Consider the following 26,054-nt stretch of genomic DNA (forward strand, 5'->3'; position numbering starts at 1 on the left):
AGCAACAATAAGCCATGCAGTGTGTAGCGCTAACGTTGTGTAAAGTTAGTTGCGACCCCCCCCCCAGTTGAGAATCACTGCTCTAGACAACCTTTACTCCACACACAGAGAGGCATACAAAGCGCTCCCTCTCCCTCCATTCGCTAAATCTGAACATAATTGTATGGCCTGATTCCTGCTTACAAATAAACTAAAACAGGAAGTGCCAGTGACTCGCTCAATACGGAAGGGGTCAGATGATGCAAATGCTAAGCTACAGGACTATTTTGCCAGCACAGACTGGAAAATGTTCCGGGACTCACCGGCTTCATCAATAAGTGCATCGATGACGTTGTCCCCACAGTTGACCGTACTTACATTCCCCAACCAGAAGCCATGGATTACAGGCAACATCTGCACTGAGCTAAAGGGTTGAGCTGCCGCTTTCAAGGAGCGTACTCTAACCTGGACAAGTATATGAAATCCCGCTATGCCCTCAGAGGAACCATGAAACAGGCAAAGCATAAATACAGGACTAAGATCGAATCTTACTACACCGGCTCCAATGCTCGTCGGATGTGGCAGGGCTTGTAAACTATTACGGACTACAAAGGGAAGCCCAGCCGCGAGCTGCCCAGTGACACAAGCCTACCAGACAAGCTAAATTAATTATATGCATGCTTCGAGGCAAGCAACACTGAAGCATGCATGAGAGCACCAGCTGTTCCGGAGGACTGTGTGATCATGCTCGCCATAGCATATGTAAGACCTTTAAACAGGTCAACATTCACAAGGCCACAGGGCCAGACGGATTACCAGCACGCGTACTCCGAGCATTCGCTGGCAAGTGTCTTCACTGACATTTTCAACCTGTCCCTGGCCGAGTCTGTAATACCTACATGTTTCAAGCAGACCACCATAGTCCATGTGCCCAAGAACACCAAGATAACCTGCCTAAATGACTACGACCTTCACTTCTGTAGCCTGAAGTGCTTTGAAAGGCTGGTCATGGCTCACATCAACACCATCATCCCAGAAACCCTAGACCCACTCCAATTTTCATACCGCCCCAACAAATCCACAGACGACGCAATCTCTATTGCACTCAACCCTACCCTTTCCCAACTGGACAAAAGGAACACATACGTCAGAATGCTGTTCATTGATTACAGCTCAGCATTCAACACCATATGCCCTCAAAGCTCATCACTAAGCTAAGGACTCTGGGACTAAACACATCCCTCTGCAACTGGATCCTGGACTTCCTGACGGGCCGCCCCAGGTGGTAAGGGTAGGGAACAACACATCTGCCATGCTGATCCTCAAAGCTGGGGCCCCTCAGGGGTGCGTGCTTAGTCCCCTCCTGTACTCCCTGTTCACCCATGACTGCGTAGCCACGCACGACTCCAACACCCTCATTAAGTTTGCCATCAACACAGCGGTGGTAGGCCTGATCATCAACGACGATGAGAGCCTATATGGAGGAGGTCAATGACCTGGAAGTGTGGTGCCAGGACAACAACCTTTCCCTCAACATGATCAGAACAAAAGAGATGATTGTAGACAACAAGAAAAGGGGGGGCGAGCATGCCCCCATTCTCCAAATCACCAACAAACTATCATGGTCCAAACACACCAAGACAGTTGTGAAGAGGGCACGACAAAGCCTATTTCCCTATTTTCTCAGGAGACTGAAAAGATTTGGCATGGGTCCTCAGATCCTCAAAGTTCTACAGCTGTACTATCGAGAGCATGTGGTTGCACCACTGCCTGGTATGGCAACTGCTCGGCCTCCGACCGCAAGGCGCTATAGAGGGTAGTGCGTATGGTCCAGTACATCACTGGGGCCAAGCTTTCTGCCATCCAGGACCTCTATACCAGGCGGTGTCAGAGGAAGGCCCTAAAAATTGCCAAAGATGCCAGTCACCCTAGTCATAGACTGTTCTCTCTGCTACCGCACGGCAAGCGGTACCGGAGCGCCAAGTCTAGGTCCAAAAGTCTTCTTAACAGCTTCTACCCCCAAGCAATATGACTCCCGAACAGCTAATCAAGTGGCTACCCAGACTTTTTGCATTGTCCCCCCCTCACCCCCACCCCCTGCTGCTACTCTCTGTTTATTGTCTACGCATAGTCACTTTACCTCTACCTACATGTACATATTACCTTGACTAACCTGTACCCACGCACATTGACTCGGTACCGGTGCTCCCTGTATATAGCCTCTATTGTTGATTTTTTATTTTTAACTTTTATTTAGTAAATATTTTTCTTAAAACTGCATTGGTTAAGGGCTTGTAAGTCAGCATTTCACTGTAAAGTCTACACCTGTTGTATTCGGCACACGCGTGTGGGTGTGCATCTGTGTGTGTTTATACCTTGTCTGTTTACAATAAAGTATGTCATGTTTCTCTCCAGGTGCTGAGCAGTGGGTTAGAGGTCAATGCAGAGCAGCGGGAGATGGAGACGGTTCTGTTTGAGGCTCTGGGAACAGTGAAGACTGAACTAGACTCCCTACCTCACCTTGAACATAGAAGTAAAGGGCTCAGGGGGGAGGTAGCAATGAGAGGGGAGGTAGGGGTCAAAGGTGAGGGGGACAGGACATTGGCTCTCCTGCAGCAGTATTCTGAGCTCTTACTAAAGTCAGTGGAGAAGAGACTGGACAACAAGATCTAAAAAGGATACATACACAGAAGACGCATACAAGCAGACATGCATATGAATTAAATGCGAATTACACATTATGAAAATACACACAGACAGGAATCGCTCGGTAATCATAAGAACAATGAGAACCTGACACTTCCTCAGAGAAGTTTAATAAAATATTAAATAGAGTGAAGATGGAATGAATTACATTTAAGATTCTCGTGTGTACTTTTAAAAATGTCTTGTGTGTATTTCTTTTATATGACTCAGTACTACTGCTACGTTGAGGAAGAACTTGTAAGCAATCGTTTCACTGTACGTTTTACACCTGCACATAACAAATAAACTCTGATTGGATTTGTATTTAATTTTGAATGGCTGTAGGGATTAATGAAGGAAAAATTAATTTATTCTGGGACTGCACTGTGGGCAAATGTGATGTCCTGTCCACTGTTGAGGGGAGAAAATGACATGGGTTTTCCCTTAGAAAATGGAGTGGCCATAAATCCTTAATGCCCGGTTTTATCCTTTTAACTGTGCATTCCTATTTTTTTTTAGCTTGCATGGCAAGGGTAGACATGTTTACATTCACTGTAACTGCGATGCCACTGAATTTTCTCAATGATCACACTGTTTTGTCCTTACTCCACATGTTTTTGAATCTATGCTTAAATGTCTATTTCCCCTGGTTTTATTGTGAGTGTTGTGTGAATGTGATTTGTTTGTGTGCATCGAGTTGACTGTCAAACCCGTCTTGATATTGCAGTTGTATGAGAGATCTGATACAATAAAAATATTTCAAAGATGACTTCATTCAATTTTAATGGTTTTATTTCATACAATTTTACATTGACATTTTAGTCATTTAGTCATTTAGCATTTAGACTTATAGTAGTGCGTGCATACATTTTCATACTTTTTTTTACCATACTGTTCCCCCATGGGTATCGAACCCACAACCCTGGCGTTGCAAGCGCCATACTCTACCAACTGATTTACAGTGGCAAAAGTTAACCCAGCTGGTTAGATTCTAAAATCGACCTCTGAAGGACGCTGAATCCTCTCATATAGAGACGTTCTGTAGCTACTGATATCTTTAGCCAGTTCAAAGTCCTAAAGTATGTATATTTATATAGACATCCATCAGAAAATAGTTATATGAAATATAAGAATTACAATTAGATGGCAGTGTTGAATTCTTAGGCCTTTAACATTACACACATTTGCAGATGGAGTGTTTTGTTAGTGGGAATTAATGTGGTTTTAAGTGTACAGCTCATGATCATCATCATAAAACGGGTGCAAAGACAAATGCAGATTGATGCCAAGTTATGCATGTAGCCTCTGCTGAGTGTTATATACTGTGTGTGGGTGTCATGGCATTGTGTCTACGTTGATGGAGGTGAGGATGACATCATAGAGGATGTTGACGCGATCGATCTGGCTGAGTTCTCTGACGCGGTGTTTGAACTCAAACAGCTGAGCTCCGTTCACAGCCACCTTGAACTCCTCAGACGTAACCAGAATCTTCATCTGAAAGGAAAGGAAAGGCGAACACTCTTAAAGACACACTATGCAGAAATCACTCAAATCACGTCATTTCCTGGTTGCTAAAAATTCAAATAGTTTGCCTAATTTCAGTTTGACAAAACAAGCAAGTATAGTGTAGAGAATCATTGTACCATCTGAACACAGGAGGCTGCTGAGAGGAGAACGGCTCATTATAATGGCTGTAATGGAACTGCTGCAATAGAATCAAGCACATGTGTTTGATGTGTTCGATACCATTCCATTCACTCTGTTCCATGCATTACTGTGAGCCGTTCTCCCCAATGAAGGTGCCACTGACCACCTCTGCATCTAAACCACTGTGAAATATCTTTTCAAAGAGCAAAAGTATTGTTCTTCTTCAGCTGTTTGAAGCTGCTATACAAAACCAAAAGTAGGCCAAAAAAACAACTTTAGAACTAAAAGCATAGAAATAGTGCATAGATCTACCGCTTCTGAGACTTGCTTTCAATGAGAATGACAGATCTATAACACATTTGTATGTGAATTTGGTCAGGTTGCCCCAAAAGTGACGTTGCAGCTTTAAGCCAGATTGGCTTTGCAAAATAGCCTGGTTCGATAAAGATCCCTGAAAGGTACATCTGACTACCTTCCGGACACTCAAAAACACATAGACTCACAGACGATGCGTCAGAGAGAGGATGTCCCACAGTGCTGATCTATAACCTACTTTAGTTAAAGTACTTTATCCCTGTACTAACCTTAACTAGTAGAGATCAATAAAAACAACTAACCATCGTTCTATGCTAATTAATGATAGCAAACACACTTTTCAATGTTCCATTTATTAGTTAGAACAGTAGGGGCTACAGTTGCACTGCTGTAAAGAATATTCCCACTGACCTCAAAGGACTGTCCTGCCATGAAGGGGAAACTTCCTTGTGTGTGCCTCTCCTCCTTCCCCCAGCGCTCTCCCACCTTGGTGTTCCTCACCACTGCCTGCTTGCCCCCCTCACTGAACCGAGAGTTGAGGTGGAAGGCGATGTCTTTACCTCGCAGGAAGTTGACTGTGAACCTGGAGGGGGATACAACCAACAAAAAAAATGAATCAAAAAAGGATGTTTAATTGATCAGATTGACTGTCATCTGACGAAGGCAGCTGACATGTTCAGAACAATCAACTTTACAAACTGACACGTAATGTTAACGTCCAATGCTTCCACTGGGTCTCTCCGGGATCTTAATACTCCTAGTAAACAACAAAGACCATAGTAGAATATGGTAGTTGATGAACTCACTGCTTAGCATTTGGTTTGATCCGGCCCATGATGGTGATCATCATCTTGTCGTAGATGCCTCTTTGTAGGTTCAGGTTGTAGGGCACGCTCTATACACCAACACAACACACTGACATTTAGGATATGGCTCTGTCTTCACACCAACACAATTTATTGCAAATTTCCTCCTTCCATCCACATCCACTGTTGTGAAATTGTTAGATGACTTGTTAGATATTACTGCATGGTCGGAACTAGAAGCACAAGCTTTTCACTACACTCACATTAACATCTGCTAACCCTGTGTATGTGACCAATAACATTTGATTTGATATAGAAAATCCTTCCCTCCCTCCTTGTCTCTCACCAGTCCAGCTGGTGTCGGATTCCACTGTGGAGCAGGTGTGAAGCCATCTGTGTCCTGAACAGGGCCTAATGGCCATCCAGACCCTGGGTTAACGCCTGGGACTGGCCACCCTGGAACACTAGGCTGACTGGGGCCCTGGGCCTGGGCTTGAATCAGAGCTGGGCCTTGAGGTTGAAAATGCTGGGGTGTAGGCTGAGGCTGGAATTGGGGAGGCTGGGGATGGGGTCCAGGCCAGCATGGCTGGCAGGGATGGGCTGGGGATGGTTGTGGTTGGGGACCAGGCCAGTTTAGGGATGGAGCTGGGGCTGGTTGGGATGGTTGCGGACCAGGCCAGTTCCAGTTTTGGGTTGGAGCTGTGGCTGGTTGGGATGGCTGTAGCCCAGGCCAGCAGGGGGTGTTGGGCTGCCCAGGAAAACAGGGCATTGGCTGAGGTTGAGCCGGAGTTGGGGCTGGTTGGGATGGTTGTGGACCAGGCCAGCAGGGGGTGCTGGGCTGCCCAGGAAAGCAGGGCATGGCCTGGGGTTGGGTGGGCTGTTGGCCAGGCTGTGTCGACCAGACAAGACCCCCTGGTTGCTTCTGACTGGGCCAGATACCGTTGCTTCCCTGGGGGGTATAACCAGAGGACGGACAGCCACACAGAGCATCAGAGAGCTGGGGGGGTCAAGATTAATACACACACACACTGTCAACGATACACACATGCACACTGGCACCAACACTCATGCACACACTCCTATACATACAGACACAGACTATTTCCACACAATATGTCAAGAATACTGAGACAGTTCCTTTCAGGGATAGGTCTCAGTCGTTAGTTGTCAGTGTAGAGGTTGGAGGAGGTGAGGTACTTACTTCCATAGTATCTGTAAGTAAAGAGAGAACAGCATCACTACGATGTTTTATCTTCATCAGAAACGGAAGCAGTGTTGCAGCCATGGTCCCCTAACAGCAGAAAAAAATCCCTCTAGCAAGTCACCACGGTCAGGTCATCAGGGCATTCAGTTCAAGTTCATCGTTTCCCCCAGTTTCATCCCTGATTATACCAGCTTATCCTAAGGGACATTAGAGAGGGACAGTCATGTCCCCCTCTCCTCTAAAGTACCAACTGACAGCTCAGACAAAATAAGCAGGAGTTTGGAAACATTCCTTGGTTAATTCAAATTGGCTCACAACATCTCTGTATTATTGTAGACCAAGTCCCTACTCATAGACAGAGTATGAAGGTCGAAGGTCACCATAAAGACCATTGTAACACTGGAGTAAAGACCATTGTAACACTCAGAGGAAATTGACACAATATGGCATCTATTGCATAATAAAGCCCTTTGTGAGGAATGTGTATGGAACTGTGAATCTGTTGTCTGTAATCATTCTGCCATAGTCACACAAGTGACTCTCCTCTCCTCCTGGCACATCAGATTCCACAGATAGCTACTCACCAATTACATCATAACCTGATTACCTGCCCTCAGGCTAGTCTTGCATTTGCTGTGCATTGTCTTTGTCTTATAGACTATAGCATGACCGCAATTATGATATGGATGCGTAGTATAAGATAGGCTCCCATCCCATAATAGGCCTCCAAACCGTAACTGCAGTCCTGCCCGAATAAGTTGATTACCTTTTCTCAGCAGCTACATTAAGAAGCAACAATTCAGTCTAACATATTTGCTTTGTATATTTCTTTGTCATTCAGAATGGGACATTCAAGCCGTAACGTCTTAGAGTTCTTAGTTTTATATATATATATATATATATATACATATATATATATATATATATATATATATATATATATATATATATATATATATATATATATACATATATATATATACATATTATTTTTCTACTTTTGAACATTCCATAGATCAGTACAAATATTTCTTTACAATAATTAAAACATGTTTTCAAACAGCTTGCTGAACATGTCTAATCTCTCTCCTAGAAAATAATTGCCAAAATTGAGGTTTGTTTCACTCTATATGCCAGGACTTTTCACACTGCAAAAGGTTGGTTGGCCAAAGGAGTACTTTTGGACTGCAGCATAGCACACTCTAAAGTCGGTTAACATCAACCTTTAGCCCAGAACTAAATTGGCTCGGCCGCAGAGCAGAGCAAGCACCAACTTTTGGGGAGGGCTAACCAATGTCAGAGATCAGCCAAAAGTTAATTGGAATATTCCCTCACTAGCCTAGCGGTTAAGCACATTGGCCAGTAACTGAAAGGTCGCTGGTTCGAATCTCTGAGCTGTCAAGGTGGAAAAATCTACCGTTCTGCCCTTGAACAATGCAGTTAACCCCCAACATTAACTGCTCCCTGGGCGCTGATGACATGGATGTTGATTAAGGCAGCCCCCCGCACCTCTCTGATTCAGAGGGGTTGGGTTAAATGCGGAAGACACATTATGGTTGAATGCTTTCAGTTGTGCAACTGACTAGGTATCCCCTTTCCCCTTCTATGTATCATGAAATATGATTCTGCACAGCTGGAGCTAAGCTTCATTTCAAGTGAATTTAAAATTGCAACACAGTGTACAGTAAAAAAAAATTACAAATATGATAAGAGCTCTAAACCAATGGGACAATACAATCTCAAACTCAGTCTCAAGACATAAATGAATACAACGTTACCTGTTATTCACTGGTCTCCTCAGATGTAACACTGTAGAACCAGGTTGTTGCTGTGTTGTTGAGGTGACAGCTAGACAGCTATAGCAGGAATCCACACACACATATTTATGATCTCCTTTATACCTTCCCTTTTTCATTAGGCCACTCCCAACTCTCCTGGAAGAGCCACGCCCAGGGGAAAAGATTCCCTGTCACAACATCTCCCTTATCAAAGTATGTTCTTCAATCTTACTAAAAGCAGATACCTAAACTCAGAAAAAAAGAAACACCCCTTTTTCAGGACCTTGTCTTTCAAAGATAATTTTGTAAAGGGTTTAAACACTGTTTCCCATGTTTGTTCAATGAACCATAAACAATTAATGAACATGCACCTGTGGAACGGTCGTTAAGACACTAACAGCTTACATACGGTAGGCAATTAAGGTCACAGTTATGAAAACGTTATGAAAACGGCCTTTCTACTGACTCTGAAAAACACCAAAAGAAAGATGCCCTGGGTCCCTGCTCATCTGCGTGAACGTTCCTTAGGCATGCTGCAAGGAGGTATGAGGACTGCAGATGTAGCCAGGGCAATAAATTGCAATGTCCGTACTGTGAGACGCCTAAGATAGCACTACAGGGAGACAGGACGGACAGGATCGGTACATCCGAACATCACACCTGCGGGACAGGTACAGGATGGCAACAACAACTGCCCGAGTTAAACCAGGAACGCACAATCCCTGGACTGAGGGCTTGTAGACCTGTTGTAAGGCAGGTCCTCACCAGACATCACTGGCAACAACATCGCCTATGGGCACAAACCCACTATCGCTGGAGCAGACAGGACTGGCAAAAAGTCGCAGTTTTGTCTCACCAGGGGTGATGGTCAGATTCGCGTTTATCGTCAAAGGAATGAGCGTTACACCGAGGCCTGTACTCTGGAGCGGGATCGATTTGGAGGTGGAGGGTCTGTCATGGTCTGGGGCGGTGTGTCACAGCATCATCGGACTGAGCTTGTTGTCATTACAGGCAATCTCAACACTGTGCGTTACAGGGAAGACATCCTCCTCCCTCATGTGGTACCCTTCTTGCCTCCAGCATGACAATGCCACCAGACATACTGTTCATTCTGTGTGTGATTTCCTGCAAGACAGGAATGTCAGTGTTCTGCCATGGCCAGCAAAGAGCCCAGGTCTCAAAATATACAAATATTTACACATGTTAAGTTTGCTGAAAATAAATGCAGTTGACAGAGAGAGGACGTTTCTTGTTTTGCTGAGTTTATATAAAAATGTTTGTTGTAAAAAAAACTGTGGGCCAATGTATATGTAGGACATAAGCAATAATTTACAGCGCCTTCAGAGTGACTACCCCATCTCTGTAGCCCACACATACAACTATCTGTAAGGTCCCTCAGTCGAGCAGTGCATTTCTAACACAGATTCAACCACAAAAACCAGGGAGGTTTTCCAATGCCTTGAAAAGAAGGGCTCCTATTGGTAGATGGGTAAAAATATAAAGAGCAGACATTGAATATTCTTTTTTTTAAACTAGGCAATTCAGTTAAGAACAAATTCTTATTCACAATGATGGCCTACACCAGCCAAGCCCTCCCCTAACCCGGACGACACTGGGCCAATTGTGCGCCACCCTTGGGACTCCCGGTCACAACCTGTTGTGATACAGCCCGGGATCAAACCATGGTCTAATAGTGATGGCTCTAGCACTGACATGCAGTGCCTTAGACCACTGCTCCACCCTTTGAGCATGGCGAAGTTATGAATTACACTTTGGATGGTGTATCAATACACCCAGTCACTTCAAAAATACAGGCATCCTTAACTCAGTTGCCGGAGAGGAAGGAAACCGCTCAGTGATTTCACCTTTGAGGCCAATGGTGACTTTAAAACAGTTAGAGAGTTTAATGGTTGTGATAGGAGAAAACGGAGGATGGATCAACAACATTGTAGTTACTCCACAATACTAACCTAATTGACAGAGTGAAAAGAAGGAAGCCTGTACAGAATAAAAATATTCCAAAACATGCATCCTGTTTGCAAAAAGGTGCAAAAAAACCTGCAAAAAATGTATGTCCTGAATACAAAGTGTTTGGGGCAAATCCATCACGACACATCACTGAGTACCACTATTCATATTTTCAAGCATGGTGGTGTCTGCATCATGTTATGTGTATGCTTATCTTCGGCATGGACTTGAATGTTTTTACTATAAAAAGAAATGAGAAATCCTAAAGGAAAACCCAAGATGACATTGGATGTTCCTGAGTGGCCTAGTAACAGCTTTGACTTCAATCGTCTTGAAAATATTTGGCAAGACTTGAAAATGGCATTCTAGGAATGATCAACAACCAACTTTGTATAATATTGTATAATCCAGGTGTGCAACGCTCTTACAGACTTACCTAGAAAGACTCACAGTTGTAATCGCTGCCAATGGTGAATTTTTCTTACGCTTTGACATTACAGGGTATTTTGTGTAGATCGTTGACAAAAAAATGACAAATAAATCTATTTCATTCATACCACTTTGAAACACAACAATATGTGGGAAAAGTCATGTGTGAATACTTTCTGACAGCACTGTACATATACACTCAATAACTGACAGGGGGCGCTGTTTCGAAGCAACCATGCCTCAATTTTGGCAGCCCCCCCACCAATGAAAAAAATATTCGGAAAAGCTATAAAAATGCATTTATTAATGTCTACATTTGTTTTTGCTATGTTTTACGCTATTACAGACACCTAATGCATACTTTTAAATTATGTGAGCTAAACATACAAATAATACAATAATTATATGTAAACGTTTTCCTTAAAGTATATATGTTTTAAAGTTCTAATGTAACTGTCCCCACTACAACAACAAAATAGGTTATATAAAAACGTCCCTATAATATCAAAAAAATGATGCTCTTAAATTGTCATGGGTGTGGCTGGAATGCATCAACCCTTTTTCGAGAGAGAGAGAGAGAGAGAGAGAGAGAGAGAGAGAGAGAGAGAGAGAGAGAGAGAGAGAGAGAGAGAGAGAGAGAGAGGAGAGAGAGAGAGAGAGAGAGAGAGAGAGAGAGAGAGAGAGAGAGAACAACACTGACACAATATTGAAATTTTGCCATAGAAACCAGGGAATTTTGTCTGGGTATGGTTATGTTGTATGTGTTTTATGTATACGTGTCTGTGCGCGCGTGCGTGTGTAGGTGTTAGCAGTGCGAAGTGGTAACCAGGGGGAAACCAACTGTTAAGTCCAAAGTGTCTCACAAGACACTGGTTTTCATTTAATTAGCACGACAGCACCTATTGTCGTGCATACCCCCGTTTCCAAACGCAACGAACACAGGGAGGGGCTCTGACTCTGCTGTGGGTAACATGGCTGACTTCATTGCTCAGCAGCCAGTCATGAGACTATGTCTCACAGACACTAACCAACTCCCTGACATGGTCTCTGTGCCAGGGACAGTAATGGCATTACAACAGACAGATACCTCCACTGTGTCAGAGCTGGGCTTGGTTCCCTATGCAGATAGGGTGAAAAGTCTGTGTCATTGCATTGAGTCTGTAACGCATCACAAGAGGGCCCAGTCTAACAGTTTACTGGTAACGGTGATGAACATAATCAACTCTGCTGATCCATCTCTCAACGTAAAAGTTATGTCATCGCTATTTCATTGTTATGACAGTGTTATGACAGTGTTCACCCTCCCATGGTAAAGCTATTCCTGGAGATGTTCATTTTAACACCTGAATGATATTGATAGCTAAAAAATATAAACCATGTTGAATGATTTTTATAATCTCTCAGATTGAATTTGGTTCCAGGTGTCAATCCTAATCCTTCTCTCCATCCATGATCAGACTTTCTGTAGATATTGAAACCCCTTGCACCTATAACATCTGACCACCTCTATGGAAATCTAGCACGGTAACTTGAACTTTTTGTGCTGTCTTGCCACTTGTATGTTGTCACGCCAAACAATGACCATAGGAGTTGGCAAGACATCGCAAGCAGATCTGGGATCAGGCTAATTGTAATCCCCTGTGCGCCTAACTTCTGGCGACTAAGGGCTCTATTCAATCCACATCACAGAAGTTCAGCTTTACAGCGTGATTGAAATTTAAAGGCAATGTTTCCCCTTTAGAGAGACTGCATTCACTTTAAATGCGGCATATGTTGGCTCAGTCAGAAATGACCTTTACATTTCTGTAATCTGTAAGAGGGCTGTGGTGACCGTATTAATGCCACACCGGCGGTCAAGAGTCATGAAGGCATTCAAATTCCTTGTGACCATCTAGTCACTGGTAATTAGGCTTCTCCAAACTCTGATGCTGCTGATGGTCATTAGTAGCCTACCAAACATGCTAACTGCCTGGTACTCAGCACTCCATTGTCCCGCTAATCCAGGGGTGGGCGATTCCAGTCCTCAGGGGCCTGATTGGCGTCACACTTTTTTTTCTTCCATCCCTGGCAAACACAGCTGATTAATCAGATAGCATTCTAAACTGAAGACCATGATTAGGTGATTATTGGAGTCAGATGTGTTAGCTGGGGCTGGGGCAAATCTGTGTCACCAATCAGGCTCTCGAGGACTGGAATTGCCCACCCCTGCTCTAATCAATGCAAATGTCTTCGAAAATCTAATCAAACACTTCATGAGAGACCAGTGCATAGATGACACGGTCATTTTTCTCGCTGCCCCTGTTCCGAGACAGGTGCATATTAATGGTCCATTCTAAATCATAACAAATGTCACACATATATTATTTAGTATATGTAAAGACAAGATTAAATCAGGAATAGTCTGATGGGTGACAATATTAGCCTATCACTTTTTTTGTATAACTTTTTCTAATTATAATCGCACACCTCTTGTAGCCTAGCCCATGGTCCTATATGTTTTGATAAGGTTTGTATCACAACTAAAGTGGCCAAATAACTCCTTAAAATGAAGCACATTAATCCGCTTTACAGGGGGTTTAGAGTCTAACTGGGATACATAAGCAGCGTGTGAGTTTCAAGTTTGGGGAAGATTGTTTTCACCATAAAAAGGTGCCTTTATAATAAAAGCATTACATGCATAATCGTATTTGCGGTCACTTTTGATAATGGTGTTTTCCCACTAATGGAACAGTCAGTGCTTATGGCCTACTACCATGTGCGCATTGCTGTGCTTATAATGTGAAGAAATAGCCTAATAGTTTATCAACATTTTAAGGTAAATGTTCTAATCTGTTGCGTCAGCCACATTGTGTAAAAAATGTTTTGATGCTAGTGGTTGTATTAATTTGGGATCTATCGCATCTCACAACTGCTTAAGACTATGTTTGGAATATTTATTTCTTGCACAGAATAGAATAGGTCGACTTTTGTACAATGCGGGATAGTAGATTGACATAGGCTAGTGTTTTTGCTGTTTGTTTGGCCTACTCATCTTGCTGATGAAAAGTCAATGTGAGCAGTTCTTCCAATATCTTCAATATTCACAGTTGCGTCCCCAATGTGTCTGGCTTCACTTGTAACCTGTGAGAAAGACCCGATCCCATGATGGAGAGCCAGGTGGGTGAGAGGTGCTTGGGAGTGCGCAGCACTCCGGGACAAGGGCTCAACGGAGCACTCCGGGACAAGGGCTCAACGCAGCACTCCGGGACAAGGGCTCAACGCAGCACTCCGGGACAAGGTCTCAACGCAGCATTCCGGGCCGCAAAAGGTATGGATTCTTTTACGGTGCATTACAGCCACAAAGGGGAAGCCGCAGTGAAATTCGAGGCATTATCAAGTGCTTGTCAAATTATGAATGAGAGACTAATGAAGTGTGTTCAGCCTGTGCAAAAAAAAATAAGCAGAGCTCATGCCTTTCAGGAGACTTTTTTCAAATCATCATTAGAGTCTCATCATGCAGCCTTACAATGTATTAAAAATCAAAACATAGCCCAACGTCTGTAGAACAACTAAAGTTACATTAATAACTCTAAATTAAGCATACAGGACTACCTATTTCTTTCTTAACCGCTTTATCACAGAATAGCCGCATGTGCGCATTCCCTCAAATTGTTTGGAGAAAATATTTATATTTTATTCAGCTTTGTTCAGTTGTATTCTTCATTCTATGAATTAATTTAAAATAATGCCACAGAATTCGACCCAAATATTTAGTGCCCGCCACAGCCCTACACTGTAACGCTAATATTTCTTTATCTAATCCAGTCTTCTCCCTAATTCCTGTAGATCATTATGGTGGAGAGAGGAGATTCATGGTCAAACTAACTCACAGCTAAATTAACGGTGTCCGTGGTAACAACAGCAAATCAACAAATCCCTACTTCTGTTCGCTATCTGGGATGTATCCTTGATGGAAGCTTGGGAGGTGTGAGCATGGCCAATAAGGTGCTAGGGAAGGTTAAAGCCAGGATTAAGTTTTTGGCTAGAAAGTCCAAGCTGCTTGATAAGGACTCCATGAAAGTGATAGCTACTGCCCTCATTCAATGTCATTTTGACTTTGCTAGTACTTCCTGGTTTGGGGGTTTATCTAAGTTTATGAAAGGGAAGCTCCAGATAGCCCAGAATAAGCTGATCATGGTAGTATTGAAGGTGAGTCCACGTACTCACATAGGCAGGAGCTTGTTTCAGGAACTAAACTGGCTGCCTGTTGAGGCTACGGTGTCCCAGATTAGACTAGGTTTGGTTTATAGGAGTGTTTATGGTTCTGCCTGTTGACGCTAGTGTGTCCCAGATTAGACAGGTTTGGTTTATAGGAGTGTTTATGGTTCTGCCTGTTGACGCTAGTGTGTCCCAGATTAGACAGGTTTGGTTTACAGGAGTGTTTAAGGTCCTGCCTGTTGAGGCTAGGGTGTCCCAGATTAGACAGGTTTGGTTTACAGGAGTGTTTAAGGTCCTGCCTGTTGAGGCTAGGGTGTCCCAGATTAGACAGGTTTGGTTTATAGGAGTGTTTAAGGTCCTGCCTGTTGAGGCTAGGGTGTCCCAGATTAGACAGGTTTGGTTTACAGGAGTGTTTAAGGTCCTGCCTGTTGAGGCTAGGGTGTCCCAGATTAGACAGGTTTGGTTTACAGGAGTGTTTAAGGTCCTGCCTGTTGAGGCTAGTGTGTCCCAGATTAGACAGGTTTGGTTTACAGGAGTGTTTAGGTCCTGCCTGTTGAGGCTAGGTGTCCCAGATTAGACAGGTTTGGTTTACAGGAGTGTTTAAGGTCCTGCCTGTTGAGGCTAGGGTGTCCCAGATTAGACAGGTTTGGTTTACAGGAGTGTTTAAGTCCTGCCTGTTGAGGCTAGTGTTTGGTTTTGGTTTACAGGAGTGTTTAAGGTCCTGCCTGTTGAGGCTAGGGTGTCCCAGATTAGACAGGTTTGGTTTACAGGAGTGTTTAAGGTCCTGCCTGTTGAGGCTAGGGTGTCCCAGATTAGACAGGTTTGGTTTACAGGAGTGTTTATGGTCCTGCACCCAGATATCTAACTGATTACTTTCCCCATGTTAGGGATGCACACAATCACAGCACCAGATCAGGTGTTGCTGGGATAGGTACTTTCTTGTATACTGGAGAACTCAGAATGGAATGAGTATGCCCAGAATGAGTCTGCCCATAAAAACAACTTCCTCTCTGGGCAGCTTTAAAAATAAAGTTAAAATATGTTTGATGTCTTCTGTGCCCATATGAATAACCCCTATGATGTAACTGCAATGATGAGATAGGTGTTCCTCTTTTATGTTTTTATGTTTTATTATCAAGTGCCCAACCCTAACCCTAACTGGAAGTGCCAGTGTCGCACCAGAGCGATGGCGCTAGAGCGATGTTTGTCAGACCATGAGACATGCCAAAAATAGATCTTCTCATGAAAACGTCCGTAAGCATCCAAACATGACCACTCTATGGAAAGGGGCGACACTCACGAACACGATGGGGGTCTCTATGACCCCCATAAGTGTCAGGAGACTTGTTTGAAGTCAGTTCCGTCGATGTGCCAACCTCTGTTTGGTAGCGTCCGAACCGTTTGGGCTACAAACTAACGGGACCCCACTGTGGAAAGGGGATAGTCTCATGAACACGATGGTGTTTTCTGTTTTGCTCTACATCCCCCACAAGTTTCACGGGACTCGTCTGAAGGTAACCGGTACTGGTTTTTAAAAAACGAATGGAAGTACGAAGGTAGTTTTGCACTTACCCAAAAAAGGGGTTAAATATGTGTAAAAAAATATATATATATATATTTCCATAGTTTAAAAAAAATATCTCCTAGATTTAGGAAAGACACTTCAAACCTTGTTTCTTATGATAATTTTTTTGACATGTATGAATATGTGCCATTGGCCATATACCATGTCCCTTCAGGCCTTATTTCTTAAGATTTTCTATGAAAGATAGTAAATGGTATGAGATGGTAATTATACATTTTATAGGATCAAATGCTAAAGCAGGAAGGTGTGAAAAACAGCATTTGATAGTGTTTGGAATTGCTAACATACTCCATGCTGTACATTGTATTGCTGATTTAAAGTGTTTATAATACAGCATTAATTCAATCAAATCAAGTCCATCAAAGTACTCAGAACCAAGCAGGTAGTTATGGTATTACAAACCAAGCATAGATAGTAAGGCCTATTGTATACTGTCTGCAATACTATGCTTGGCTGAAAAGCAACATCCAGTAATATTGAAAATAATTTCAAATATGAAACAGAGAAGAGAAGTTCAAAGTGAAAAAGTCACTGAAGTACCGTACAGTGTACAAAATAAGTGACTGAAATTACTGATCAATTAAATGTCCTTTTTTATGTATGGCCTTATATTTTAAAAAATTGACAACATTGTTCCAGAAATTGAGAAAAACTATATACAGTGGGGCAAAAAGGTATTTAGTCAGCCACCAATTATGCAAGTTCTCCCACTTAAAAATATGAGAGAGGCCTGTAATTTTCATCATAGGTACACTTCAACTATGACAGAAAAAATGAGAAAACAAATCCAGAAAATCACATTGTAGGATTTTTAATGAATTTATTTGCAAATTATGGTGGAAAATAAGTATTTGGTCAACAACAAAAGTTTATCTCAGTACTTTGTTATATACCCTTTGTTGGCAATGACAGAGGTCAAACGTTTTCTGTAAGTCTTCACAAGGTTTTCACACACTGTTGATGGTATTTTGGCCCATTCCTCCATGCAGATCTCCTCTAGAGCAGTGATGTTTTGGGGCTGTTGCTGGGCAACACAGACTTTCAACTCCCTCCAAAGATTTTCTATGGGGTTGAGATCTGGAGACTGGCTAGGCCACTCCAGGACCTTGAAATGCTTCTTCCGAAGCCACTCCTTCGTTGCTCGGGCGGTGTGTTTGGGATCATTGTCATGCTGAAAGACCCAGCCACGTTTAATCTTCAATGCCCTTGCTGATGGAAGGAGGTTTTCACTCAAAATCTCACGATACATGGCCCCATTCATTCTTTCCTTTACACGGATCAGTCGTCCTGGTCCCTTTGCAGAAAAACAGCCCCAAAGCATGATGTTTCCACCCCCATGCTTCACAGTGGGTATGGTGTTCTTTGGATGCAACTCAGCATTCTTTCTCCTCCACACACGACGAGTTGAGTTTTTACCAAAAAGTTATATTTTGGTTTCATCTGACCATATGACATTCTCCCAATCTTCTTCTGGATCATCCAAATGCTCTCTAGCAAACTTCAGGCCTGGACATGTACTGGCTTAAGCAGGGGGACACGTCTGGCACTGCAGGATTTGAGTCCCTGGCGACGTAGTGTGTTACTGATGGTAGACTTTGTGGTTCTGGGATTTTTACTCACCGTTCTTGTGATCATTTTGACCCCACGGGTTGAGATCTTGCATGGAGCCCCAGATCGAGGGAGATTATCAGTGGTCTTGTATGTCTTCCATTTCCTAATAATTGCTCCCACAGTTGATTTCTTCAAACCAAGCTCTTTACCTATTGCAGATTCAGTCTTCCCAGCCTGGTGCAGGTCTACAATTTTGTTTCTGGTGTCCTTTGACAGCTCTTTGGCCTTGGCCATAGTGGAGTTTGGAGTGTGACTGTTTGAGGTTGTGGACAGGTGTCTTTTATACTGATAACAAGTTCAAACAGGTGCCATTAACACAGGTAACGAGTGGAAGACAGAGGAACCTCTTAAACAATAAGTTACAGGTCTGTGAGAGCCAGAAATCTTGCTTGTTTGTAGGTGACCAAATACTTATTTTCCACCATAATTTGCAAATAAATTCATTAAAAATCCTACAATGTGATTTTCTGGATTTTCTTTCCCTCATTTTCTCTGTCATAGTTGAAGTGTACCTATGATGAAAATTACAGGCCTCTCTCATCTTTTTAAGTGGGAGAACTTGCACAATTGGTGGCTGACTAAATACTTTTTTGCCCCACTGTATTGCCAGCTGTATTTTATCGGGAAAATATTCAGTGTACACAAGTCTCAGAACTCTGTGGCCTTCTTCAAAACAGTAAATGCATTTTGAAAATGGAGTTGCCTTCTCAAAACATCAAATAAATCAAAAGGACATAACTGCCTGCATAAAGAGTCATAAGAACTATACATGCATATCTCTAGAGTCAAGCTGACTAGAAGTATGCCTTGAAAAATATCCCACTTAATCATTTCATTAACGTCTTTGCGGTCGCTAAACTATCAAAATCGGAAAATCAACTATCAAAAGGTTTACAAATTATGGTAAATTACTCACCTTTTATGCATATGTCACCAATCATTTTCATACACATCAAATCAAATACTTGTTCATGATCAAAAATGAAATGCGAAATGTGCACGTTGTGCAGGATTCTTCCCATGTAGGCCTATTCAATACGTAGGTCGGTCTGCTCTTACACGGTAGGTTTGTAGACTTTGCATTGGCAAGCAGAAAAAAGAATCCCCAACAGACATCAGGAAAAGAGAATTCAGTAGAAGAACACAACTGATGTGAATGGAGAGGCCTCAAACTACACCAAAGCAAAGCTCTGTAATGGATGCTCACAATGTTGGAGATGATGAGTTTAAAAAAGCATTTAAAAATAGACGGTCCCCATTGCTTAGCTCTTTCCTTGTATTATGCATGATTTGGAATGGATAGAGCCGCTTACAATTTTGTGCTCTTATATTTGCTGATTGCTGGAAACAGTTGACTTTTCTCTTGATGAAAGCAACGTGTCACAGTAAAGAACATTGCAGCAGTTGTTTTGTTGTCCTAAGATCACGTATATTTGCACATGGACAGAGTTAGTGGGCATTAATGCAGTACTGTGTGTGCACCACAAAATGAGCACAGCTCATCATCATCATCATCATCATCATGAAACAGGTGCAAATAATGAATTGTATGTATTTAGCACATGCTGGGTGTTATATGCTGTATAGTGATGTCATGGGTGTGGGTGTCATGGTATTGTGTCTACGTTGACGTAGGTGAGGATGACATCCTGGAGGATGTTGATGCGATCGATCTGGTTGAGTTCTCTGACGCGGTGTTTGAACTCAAACAGCTGAGCTCCGTTCACAGCCACCTTGAACTCCTCAAACGAAACCAGAATCTTCATCTGAAACACAGGTGGAGAAAGGGAGCAGAGGAGTTAAATAAAGTGCAATTTAGCCGCAGACATTATCGAAAGTGGAACTCGGTTGATTTGTTAGTCAGTAGAGTACAGACGACAGGGAGCACTGCCTCAGTGGAAGTTCCCACTGACCTCGAAGGACTGTCCAGCCATGAAGGGGAAGCCTCCCTGTGTGTGCCTCTCCTCCTTCCCCCAGCGCTCTCCCACCATGGTGTTCCTCACCACTGCCTGCTTGCCCCCGTCGTTGAACCGAGGGTTGAGGTGGAAGGCAATGTCATTACCTCGCACAAAGTTCACTGTGAACCTGGAGGGGATATGATCAATTAAAACAGTTGTATTCATCAGATTGATAAAAGCATGGGCCAAGACATTAGTGAGTGAAAACAAGCCACAGTCACCAGGTTGATAGGCCCACTCTTCCAGGACAGTCAACAGTACAGATTGACTTATTCCATCAGTTGTGTTCAAATAATGTACTGGTAATGTGTACATCTAAGGGATAATTCAGGGATCTTATTAATCCTAGTAAACAACAAAAACCATAGTAGACTATGGTAGTTGATGAACTCACTGCTTAGCATTTGGTTTGATCCGGCCCATGATGGTGATCATCATCTTGTCGTAGATGCCTCTTTGTAGGTTCAGGTTGTAGGGCACGCTCTATACACCAACACAACACACTGATATTTAGGACATGGCTCTGTCTTCACACCAACACAATGTCTTTGCCAATTCCCTCCCTCCATCCCTCTCTCTCTCCTTCCCTCCACTAAAGCTACACTACAGCTTCTCTAGATCCTATTTCTTGTCTCTCACCAGACGTCCAGCTGGCGTTGGAGTCCACTGTGGAGCAGGTGTAAAGCCACCTGGATTCTGACCAGGCCAACCAGACTGACCAGGGCTGAAAGGCCATCCAGAACCTGGGTTAACACCTGGGATAAGGCCTTGGGTAACCGGCCACCTTGGGGCACTAGACTGGCTGGGGACTTGGGAAGAAGCCGGGGCTGAAGCTGTAGGTTGAAAAGGCTGGGGTGCAGGCTGAGGTTGGGGCTGCGGCTGGGGTTGGGAAGGCTGGGGCTGGAATTGGGGAGGCTGGGGTCCAGGCCAGCATGGCTGGCAGGGATGGGATGGGGCTGGTTGGGGTGGTTGTGGTTGGGGACCAGGCCAGTTTTGGGCTGAAGCTGGGGCTGGTTGGGATGGTTGTGGCCCAGGCCAGCAGGGGGTGTTGGGTTGCCCAGGCCAGCAAGATGGGGGCTGGGTGGGCTGTGCCGGCCAGGCAGGACCCCCTGTTTGGTTCTGGCTGGGCCAGATGCTGTTGCTTCCCTGGGGGGTAGAACCAGAGGACGAACAGCCACACAGAGCATCAGAGAGCTGGTGGGACAAGAAGGGTACACGGATACACAGTCAGAGACACACACACATGCACACATGCACGCTAAAACCCTCATGCACACACAGATAGAGAGGCCTATTCAGACATGACATTCAAGAATTCAAGAAATATCTCAGAATGCTTGAATAGCGACGGTTAAATACTCCAAGAACACTGAGACAGTGAGAGCTGTGTTCTCAGTCGTTAGTTGTCAGTGCAGAGGTTGGAGGAGGTGAGGTACCTACTTCCATAGTATCTGTAAGTAAAGAGAGAACAGCATCACTACCATTTCTCCTCGCCATCACAAACGGAAGCATCATTCAAATCAAATCAAAGTTTATTTGTCACCGCGCCGAATACAACAGGTGTAGGCCATAACAGTGAAATGCTTACTTACAGGCTCTAACCAACAGTGCAAAAAGGTATTAGGTGAACAATAGGTAAGTAAAGAAATAAAAACAACAGTAAAAAGACAGTTTAAAATAACAGTAGCATGCTATATACAGGCACCGGTTAGTCGGGCTGATTGAGGTAGTATGTAGGTAAGGCTATAATTGAACATAATCACTAGGAACTCACCACGGTCGGATAACCAGTCATTAGGTTCCAATAAAGTATTGATATGACAAAACTCCCACTTGAGATCTTACACATTTCCCATATTTTCAATCCTGATCAATAATTGATATTAAATAGAGGGACAGCTCTTCTATATATATATATATGACCACTAGATGGCCCCAGTTACCAGTCCCTGAAGTACCAATTGACAACAAAAATGTGCAGGCGTTTTGGAAACACTCCTTAGTAAATTCAAATAGGCTTATAACCTCATTGCCTCCAGTATATTGAAGACCAAGTCCCACACTACTCATACACTGAGTATGAAGTCAATTGTAACACTTGGAGTAAATCCTCATTTGGCACATGATGCACCATAAAGTCCTCAGTGAAGAATGTATATGAAACCGTGGAAACGTTGTCTGTAATTTTAAATTTAATTATTTTTTATTTCACCTTTATTTCACCAGGAAAGTCAGTGAAGAACAAATTCTTATTTACAATGACGGCCTACCCCGGCCAAACCTGGACGACGCTGGGCCAATTGTGCGCCGCCCTATGGGACTCCCAATCACGGCCGGATGTGATGCAGCCTGGATTCGAACCAGGCACTGCAGTGACACCTCTTGCACTGAGATGCAGTGTCTTAGACTGTAATCATTCTGCACCAGTCTCACAAGCCTGCTGTTATCCTACCCTCTTAGCACAGCAGATTCCACAGATAGCTACTCACCAATTACATCATAACCTGATTACCTGCCCTCAGACTAGTCTTGTATTTGCTGTGCATTGTCTTTGTCTTATAGACTATAACATGACCGCAATGATGATATGGATGCGTAGTATAAGATAGGCTCCCATAACATAATAGGCCTCCAAACCATAACCGCAGTCCTGCCCAAATAAGTTGGTGACCTTTTCTCAGCAGCTACTATAAGAAGCAACAATTCAGTCTCTGGCTCTGTATGTTTCTTCGTCAAGCTTAAATATAAACGTTATCACCAACTTTTTGGAGGGACAAGCCCATCACAGAGGTCAGCCATCACTTCTACTGTATGTCTCATCAAATAGGATTTCACACAGCTTGAGCTTGAATAAGTAAATCAAATCAAATAAACGTTCATTTCAAATTGCATCACACTTAATACTAAATCAAATGAAATATGGTATGAGCTCCCTGGTCAGATGTCACCAATGGGACAATACAGATTTTCTGGATCTCAGCCTCAAAGGGACTAACCTGGATAAATAAAATTTAAAAAAACAGATAAATTAGTCAAATCTTAGTTACCTGTTATTCACTGGTCTCCTCAGATGTAACACTGTAGAACCAGGTTGTTGCTGTGTTGTTGAGGTGACAGCTAGACAGCTATAGCAGGAATCCACACACATACATATTTATGATCTCCTTTATACCTTCCCTTTTTCATTAGGCCACTCCCAACTCTCCTGGAAGAGCCACGCCCAGGGGAAAAGATTCCCTGTCACAACTTTCACCTTGTCAAAACATGGTGCACAATATCAAGAGTAGATGTATACATTTCTTCATTATGAAGTAGGCCGTCTTAACCCTGTGAAACCCCCAGGTTGTACAAATGCAACAGGTCCTACACTCACGTCCAACACCACACAGTACATTTCCATAGACTAAGACGTAATCTCTTAGTAGCATTTGTTGTGTGTCCTGTCTTCTCTAAGATGTGGTGATTATGTGTACATTTTTCTCTTGACAAACAAACATTCCAGAGCAAGATGCACTTTTGTAAGTGCTGCAAAAACAGATTAGCAAAAATGCTTGGGTCTCATGAAAATCCATCAAGTGGAGGTAGGATATAAGGCATGACTGGTGACTCGTTTTGGAAATGTGCTAAATAATGTGGTAGTGCAGTGGACTGATGCACTTTTGGTCGAGCTGTTGGTTGATTAATAAATTGAAGTGGACATAATTTAACTAATGATGGGGTGGCTGGAATGAAACAATCAACAGAGACACCAGAACACATTCAGAGAGAGAGAGAGAGGGAGAGTGCAAACAACACATGACGCAAGGTTTTTTGGAATTTCCTCTTAATGAGTTTGAGCCAATCAGTTGTGTTGTGACAAGGTAGTGGCAGTATACAGAAAATAGCCTTATTTGGTAAAAGACCAAGTCCATATTATGGCAAGAACAGCTCAAATAAGCAAAGAGAAACGACAGTCCATCATTACTTTAAGACATGAAGGTCAGTCATGTCTCTTCAAGTGGAGTCGCAAAAACCATCAAGCGCTATGATGAAAGTGGCTCTCATGAGGACGCCACAGGAAAGGAATCTCACAAACACACTGAGGGGCTCTGACTCTGCTGTGGGTAACATGGCTGACTTCATTGCTCAGCAGCCAGTCATGAGACTATGTCTCACAGACACTAACCAACTCCCTGACATGGTCTCTGTGCCAGGGACAGTAATGGCATTACAACAGACAGATACCTCCACTGTGTTGCAAACCTGAGAGGAGATTTAGAGTGAAGGCAGGCCTCTGGTTGGTTCCCTGTGCTGGTGGAAAGTATGTCTCACTGGGTTGAGTCTGGGGCTGCATCCAAATTCCCTTCATAGGGCACGACTTTTGAGCCATAGGGAATAGGGAGCCATTTGGGACAGTCCCTGTATCTCAACAGGAGAGGGGCCAGTCTAACAGCTGGTAACGGTGGTGAACATAATCAACTCTGTTGATGTAGCTCTCAAAGGAAAAGTGATGTCGTCCTTATGACAGTGTTACGAAGCCCGTATGACATATTGCTAGAGTAAAGTGTAGCCTAACCCTCCCAGAGAGCAGTAAAGCTGGAGGAAATTGATAACTGAAGCATAAACAAAGTCAAAGGAATTTTATAATCTCCCAGATTAATATTCGGCCCTGTTGTCAACCCTAATCCCTCTCTCCATCCATGATCAGATTATGATCCCTGTAATCGGTCTGTAGGTATGTAAAAAATTCAGCCAGTATTAAAACTGGTCGTGCTGTCTTGCCACTCGTATGTAGTCACACACAACAATGACCATAGGCCTTGTCAAGACATCACAAACAGATCTGGAATCAGGCTAATGGAAATCCCCTGCACCTAACCTCTGGCAACTAAAGGCTAATGGAAATCCCCTGCACATAACCTCTGGCAACTAAAATGTGTTTTTCTAATTACATTCCTAATTCCTGTAGATAGTATGGTGCCGAGGTGGAGAGTCATGGTCGAACAAACTCTGTGATAAACAGATCAATGGTGTCCACGGTAACAACAACAGAACAAAACAAACATTCCCAACATGGCACACTCACTGTGTCAGTTCTCTTTGATTAGACTAGCTGTAATTTGAGTTGAGAAATGTAGGACATTTAAATGGGATGTGAGTAGACAGACTGGGAATTGGACGAGCCATGGACTTGGTCTATCTCGCTGCATTGTTTTTATTTCTATGGATACCTCAACTCCGATCTATGCTGTTTTACCTGTGCTTTGACCAGCAAACAGAAGTCATTCTGTTATAGCCACTCTATTGACACGGTTCTGCTAGCCCCTGGAATCCTGACTGACTGCACAGTGAGCCTGTGGCAAACTGGGTCAATACATTCCAGCATGGAATGGATAACTCACATCCGCTTTGGCGATCTTCATGAACTAAGCAATAGCAACGATTCTGCGTGGGAAAGAGCTTGTAGTACATCCACTGAACCTCTTGATGACACTGGCACATTCGCAGCATATACTGCAGTTGCGTTTTGGGTTTAAGTTGCCCTTAGGCACAGATCTAGGATCAGCTTACCCAGCTCACTCCTTGGTGTTACATTGCCCAGATTACTGTCTATTTCTATGTACATTGGACTGATATGACTCACGACTCAGAGTCAGGATATCATTGGAACGCGTGGACAACCATTACACAGCTTGCCTTTCAATGATTGGATAATACAATAGAACAAAGTTGAATACACTTCATGTCAACCTGCGTCTGGCAGGCTATGTTCCATCCTCTCAAGTGTAATCATCGGCCGTCAAGGCTCAACATGATAACCTATAGACACACACACACATGACACACACACCAGCATGGCTGCGTGAATGCAAGAGAACACCCCGCAGGAGGACCTCAACTCGCCAGCTGTGA

The 26,054-nt window shown here is 43.3% G+C and overlaps 3 protein-coding genes across 10 annotated transcripts in view; 1 reads left to right on the forward strand and 2 right to left on the reverse strand.

The window, feature by feature from the left end:
• Positions 1-3,420, forward strand: part of LOC112250566 (mitogen-activated protein kinase-binding protein 1-like) — a 43,294-nt gene extending 39,874 nt beyond the window's left edge. For 4 of the 5 annotated variants that reach the window (XM_042321848.1, XM_042321847.1, XM_042321850.1 and 1 more), the window contains exon 32: positions 2,395-3,420. In XM_042321848.1, coding sequence (XP_042177782.1) covers positions 2,395-2,652 — 258 coding nt within the window. In that variant the 3' untranslated portion in view covers positions 2,653-3,420. The remainder of the gene's footprint in view (positions 1-2,394) is intronic. The other variant, XR_006083418.1, reaches the window with a different exon arrangement.
• A 40-nt stretch (positions 3,421-3,460) lies between these two features.
• LOC112250567 (galectin-3-like) lies at positions 3,461-8,500 on the reverse strand. Of its 4 annotated transcripts, none has more exons than XM_024420824.2 (6): positions 8,415-8,500; positions 6,634-6,644; positions 5,779-6,429; positions 5,433-5,521; positions 5,038-5,209; positions 3,461-4,158 (listed from the first exon to the last, which is right to left on the reverse strand). In XM_024420824.2, exons 2-6 carry the CDS (start codon positions 6,637-6,639, stop codon positions 4,000-4,002), a joined length of 1,077 nt encoding a protein of 358 aa, XP_024276592.1. In that variant the 5' UTR covers positions 6,640-6,644; positions 8,415-8,500; the 3' UTR covers positions 3,461-3,999. The 4 variants fall into 4 exon arrangements, with proteins under 4 accessions (XP_024276592.1, XP_024276590.1, XP_024276593.1 ...); XM_024420822.2 differs by having other exon boundaries at positions 6,634-6,723; positions 8,415-8,497; XM_024420825.2 differs by having other exon boundaries at positions 3,462-4,158; positions 5,779-6,381.
• Positions 8,501-18,762: 10,262 nt separating this feature from the next.
• Positions 18,763-23,292, reverse strand: LOC112250568 (galectin-3-like). Its single transcript, XM_024420826.1, has 6 exons — positions 23,210-23,292; positions 21,603-21,613; positions 20,802-21,356; positions 20,557-20,645; positions 20,118-20,289; positions 18,763-19,970 (listed from the first exon to the last, which is right to left on the reverse strand). The coding sequence occupies exons 2-6, from the start codon at positions 21,606-21,608 to the stop codon at positions 19,812-19,814; spliced, it is 981 nt and encodes a 326-aa protein (XP_024276594.1). The 5' UTR covers positions 21,609-21,613; positions 23,210-23,292; the 3' UTR covers positions 18,763-19,811.
• Between the last annotated feature and the right edge of the window lie 2,762 nt (positions 23,293-26,054).

This window comes from Oncorhynchus tshawytscha, linkage group LG05, assembly GCF_018296145.1.
Source record: "Oncorhynchus tshawytscha isolate Ot180627B linkage group LG05, Otsh_v2.0, whole genome shotgun sequence".
Taxonomy (NCBI): domain Eukaryota; kingdom Metazoa; phylum Chordata; class Actinopteri; order Salmoniformes; family Salmonidae; genus Oncorhynchus; species Oncorhynchus tshawytscha.

What these genes read in the sequence shown, in the direction of transcription:
- LOC112250567 (XM_024420822.2), bottom strand. Translation starts at nt 6,717, where the DNA reads ATGGCTGCAACACTGCTTCCGTTTCTGATGAAGATAAAACATCGTAGT. An exon ending in ATCAAACCAAATGCTAAGCA is followed by an intron (nt 5,210 to 5,432) that starts GTGAGTTCATCA and finishes ATCCCCCTCCAG; the next exon opens with GTTCACAGTCAACTTCCTGC. An exon ending in TGGCAGGACAGTCCTTTGAG is followed by an intron (nt 4,159 to 5,037) that starts GTCAGTGGGAAT and finishes CTTTCCTTTCAG; the next exon opens with ATGAAGATTCTGGTTACGTC.
- LOC112250568 (XM_024420826.1), bottom strand. An exon ending in CAACGCCAGCTGGACGTCTG is followed by an intron (nt 20,646 to 20,801) that starts GTGAGAGACAAG and finishes GTTGGTGTATAG; the next exon opens with AGCGTGCCCTACAACCTGAA. An exon ending in TGGCTGGACAGTCCTTCGAG is followed by an intron (nt 19,971 to 20,117) that starts GTCAGTGGGAAC and finishes CCTGTGTTTCAG; the next exon opens with ATGAAGATTCTGGTTTCGTT.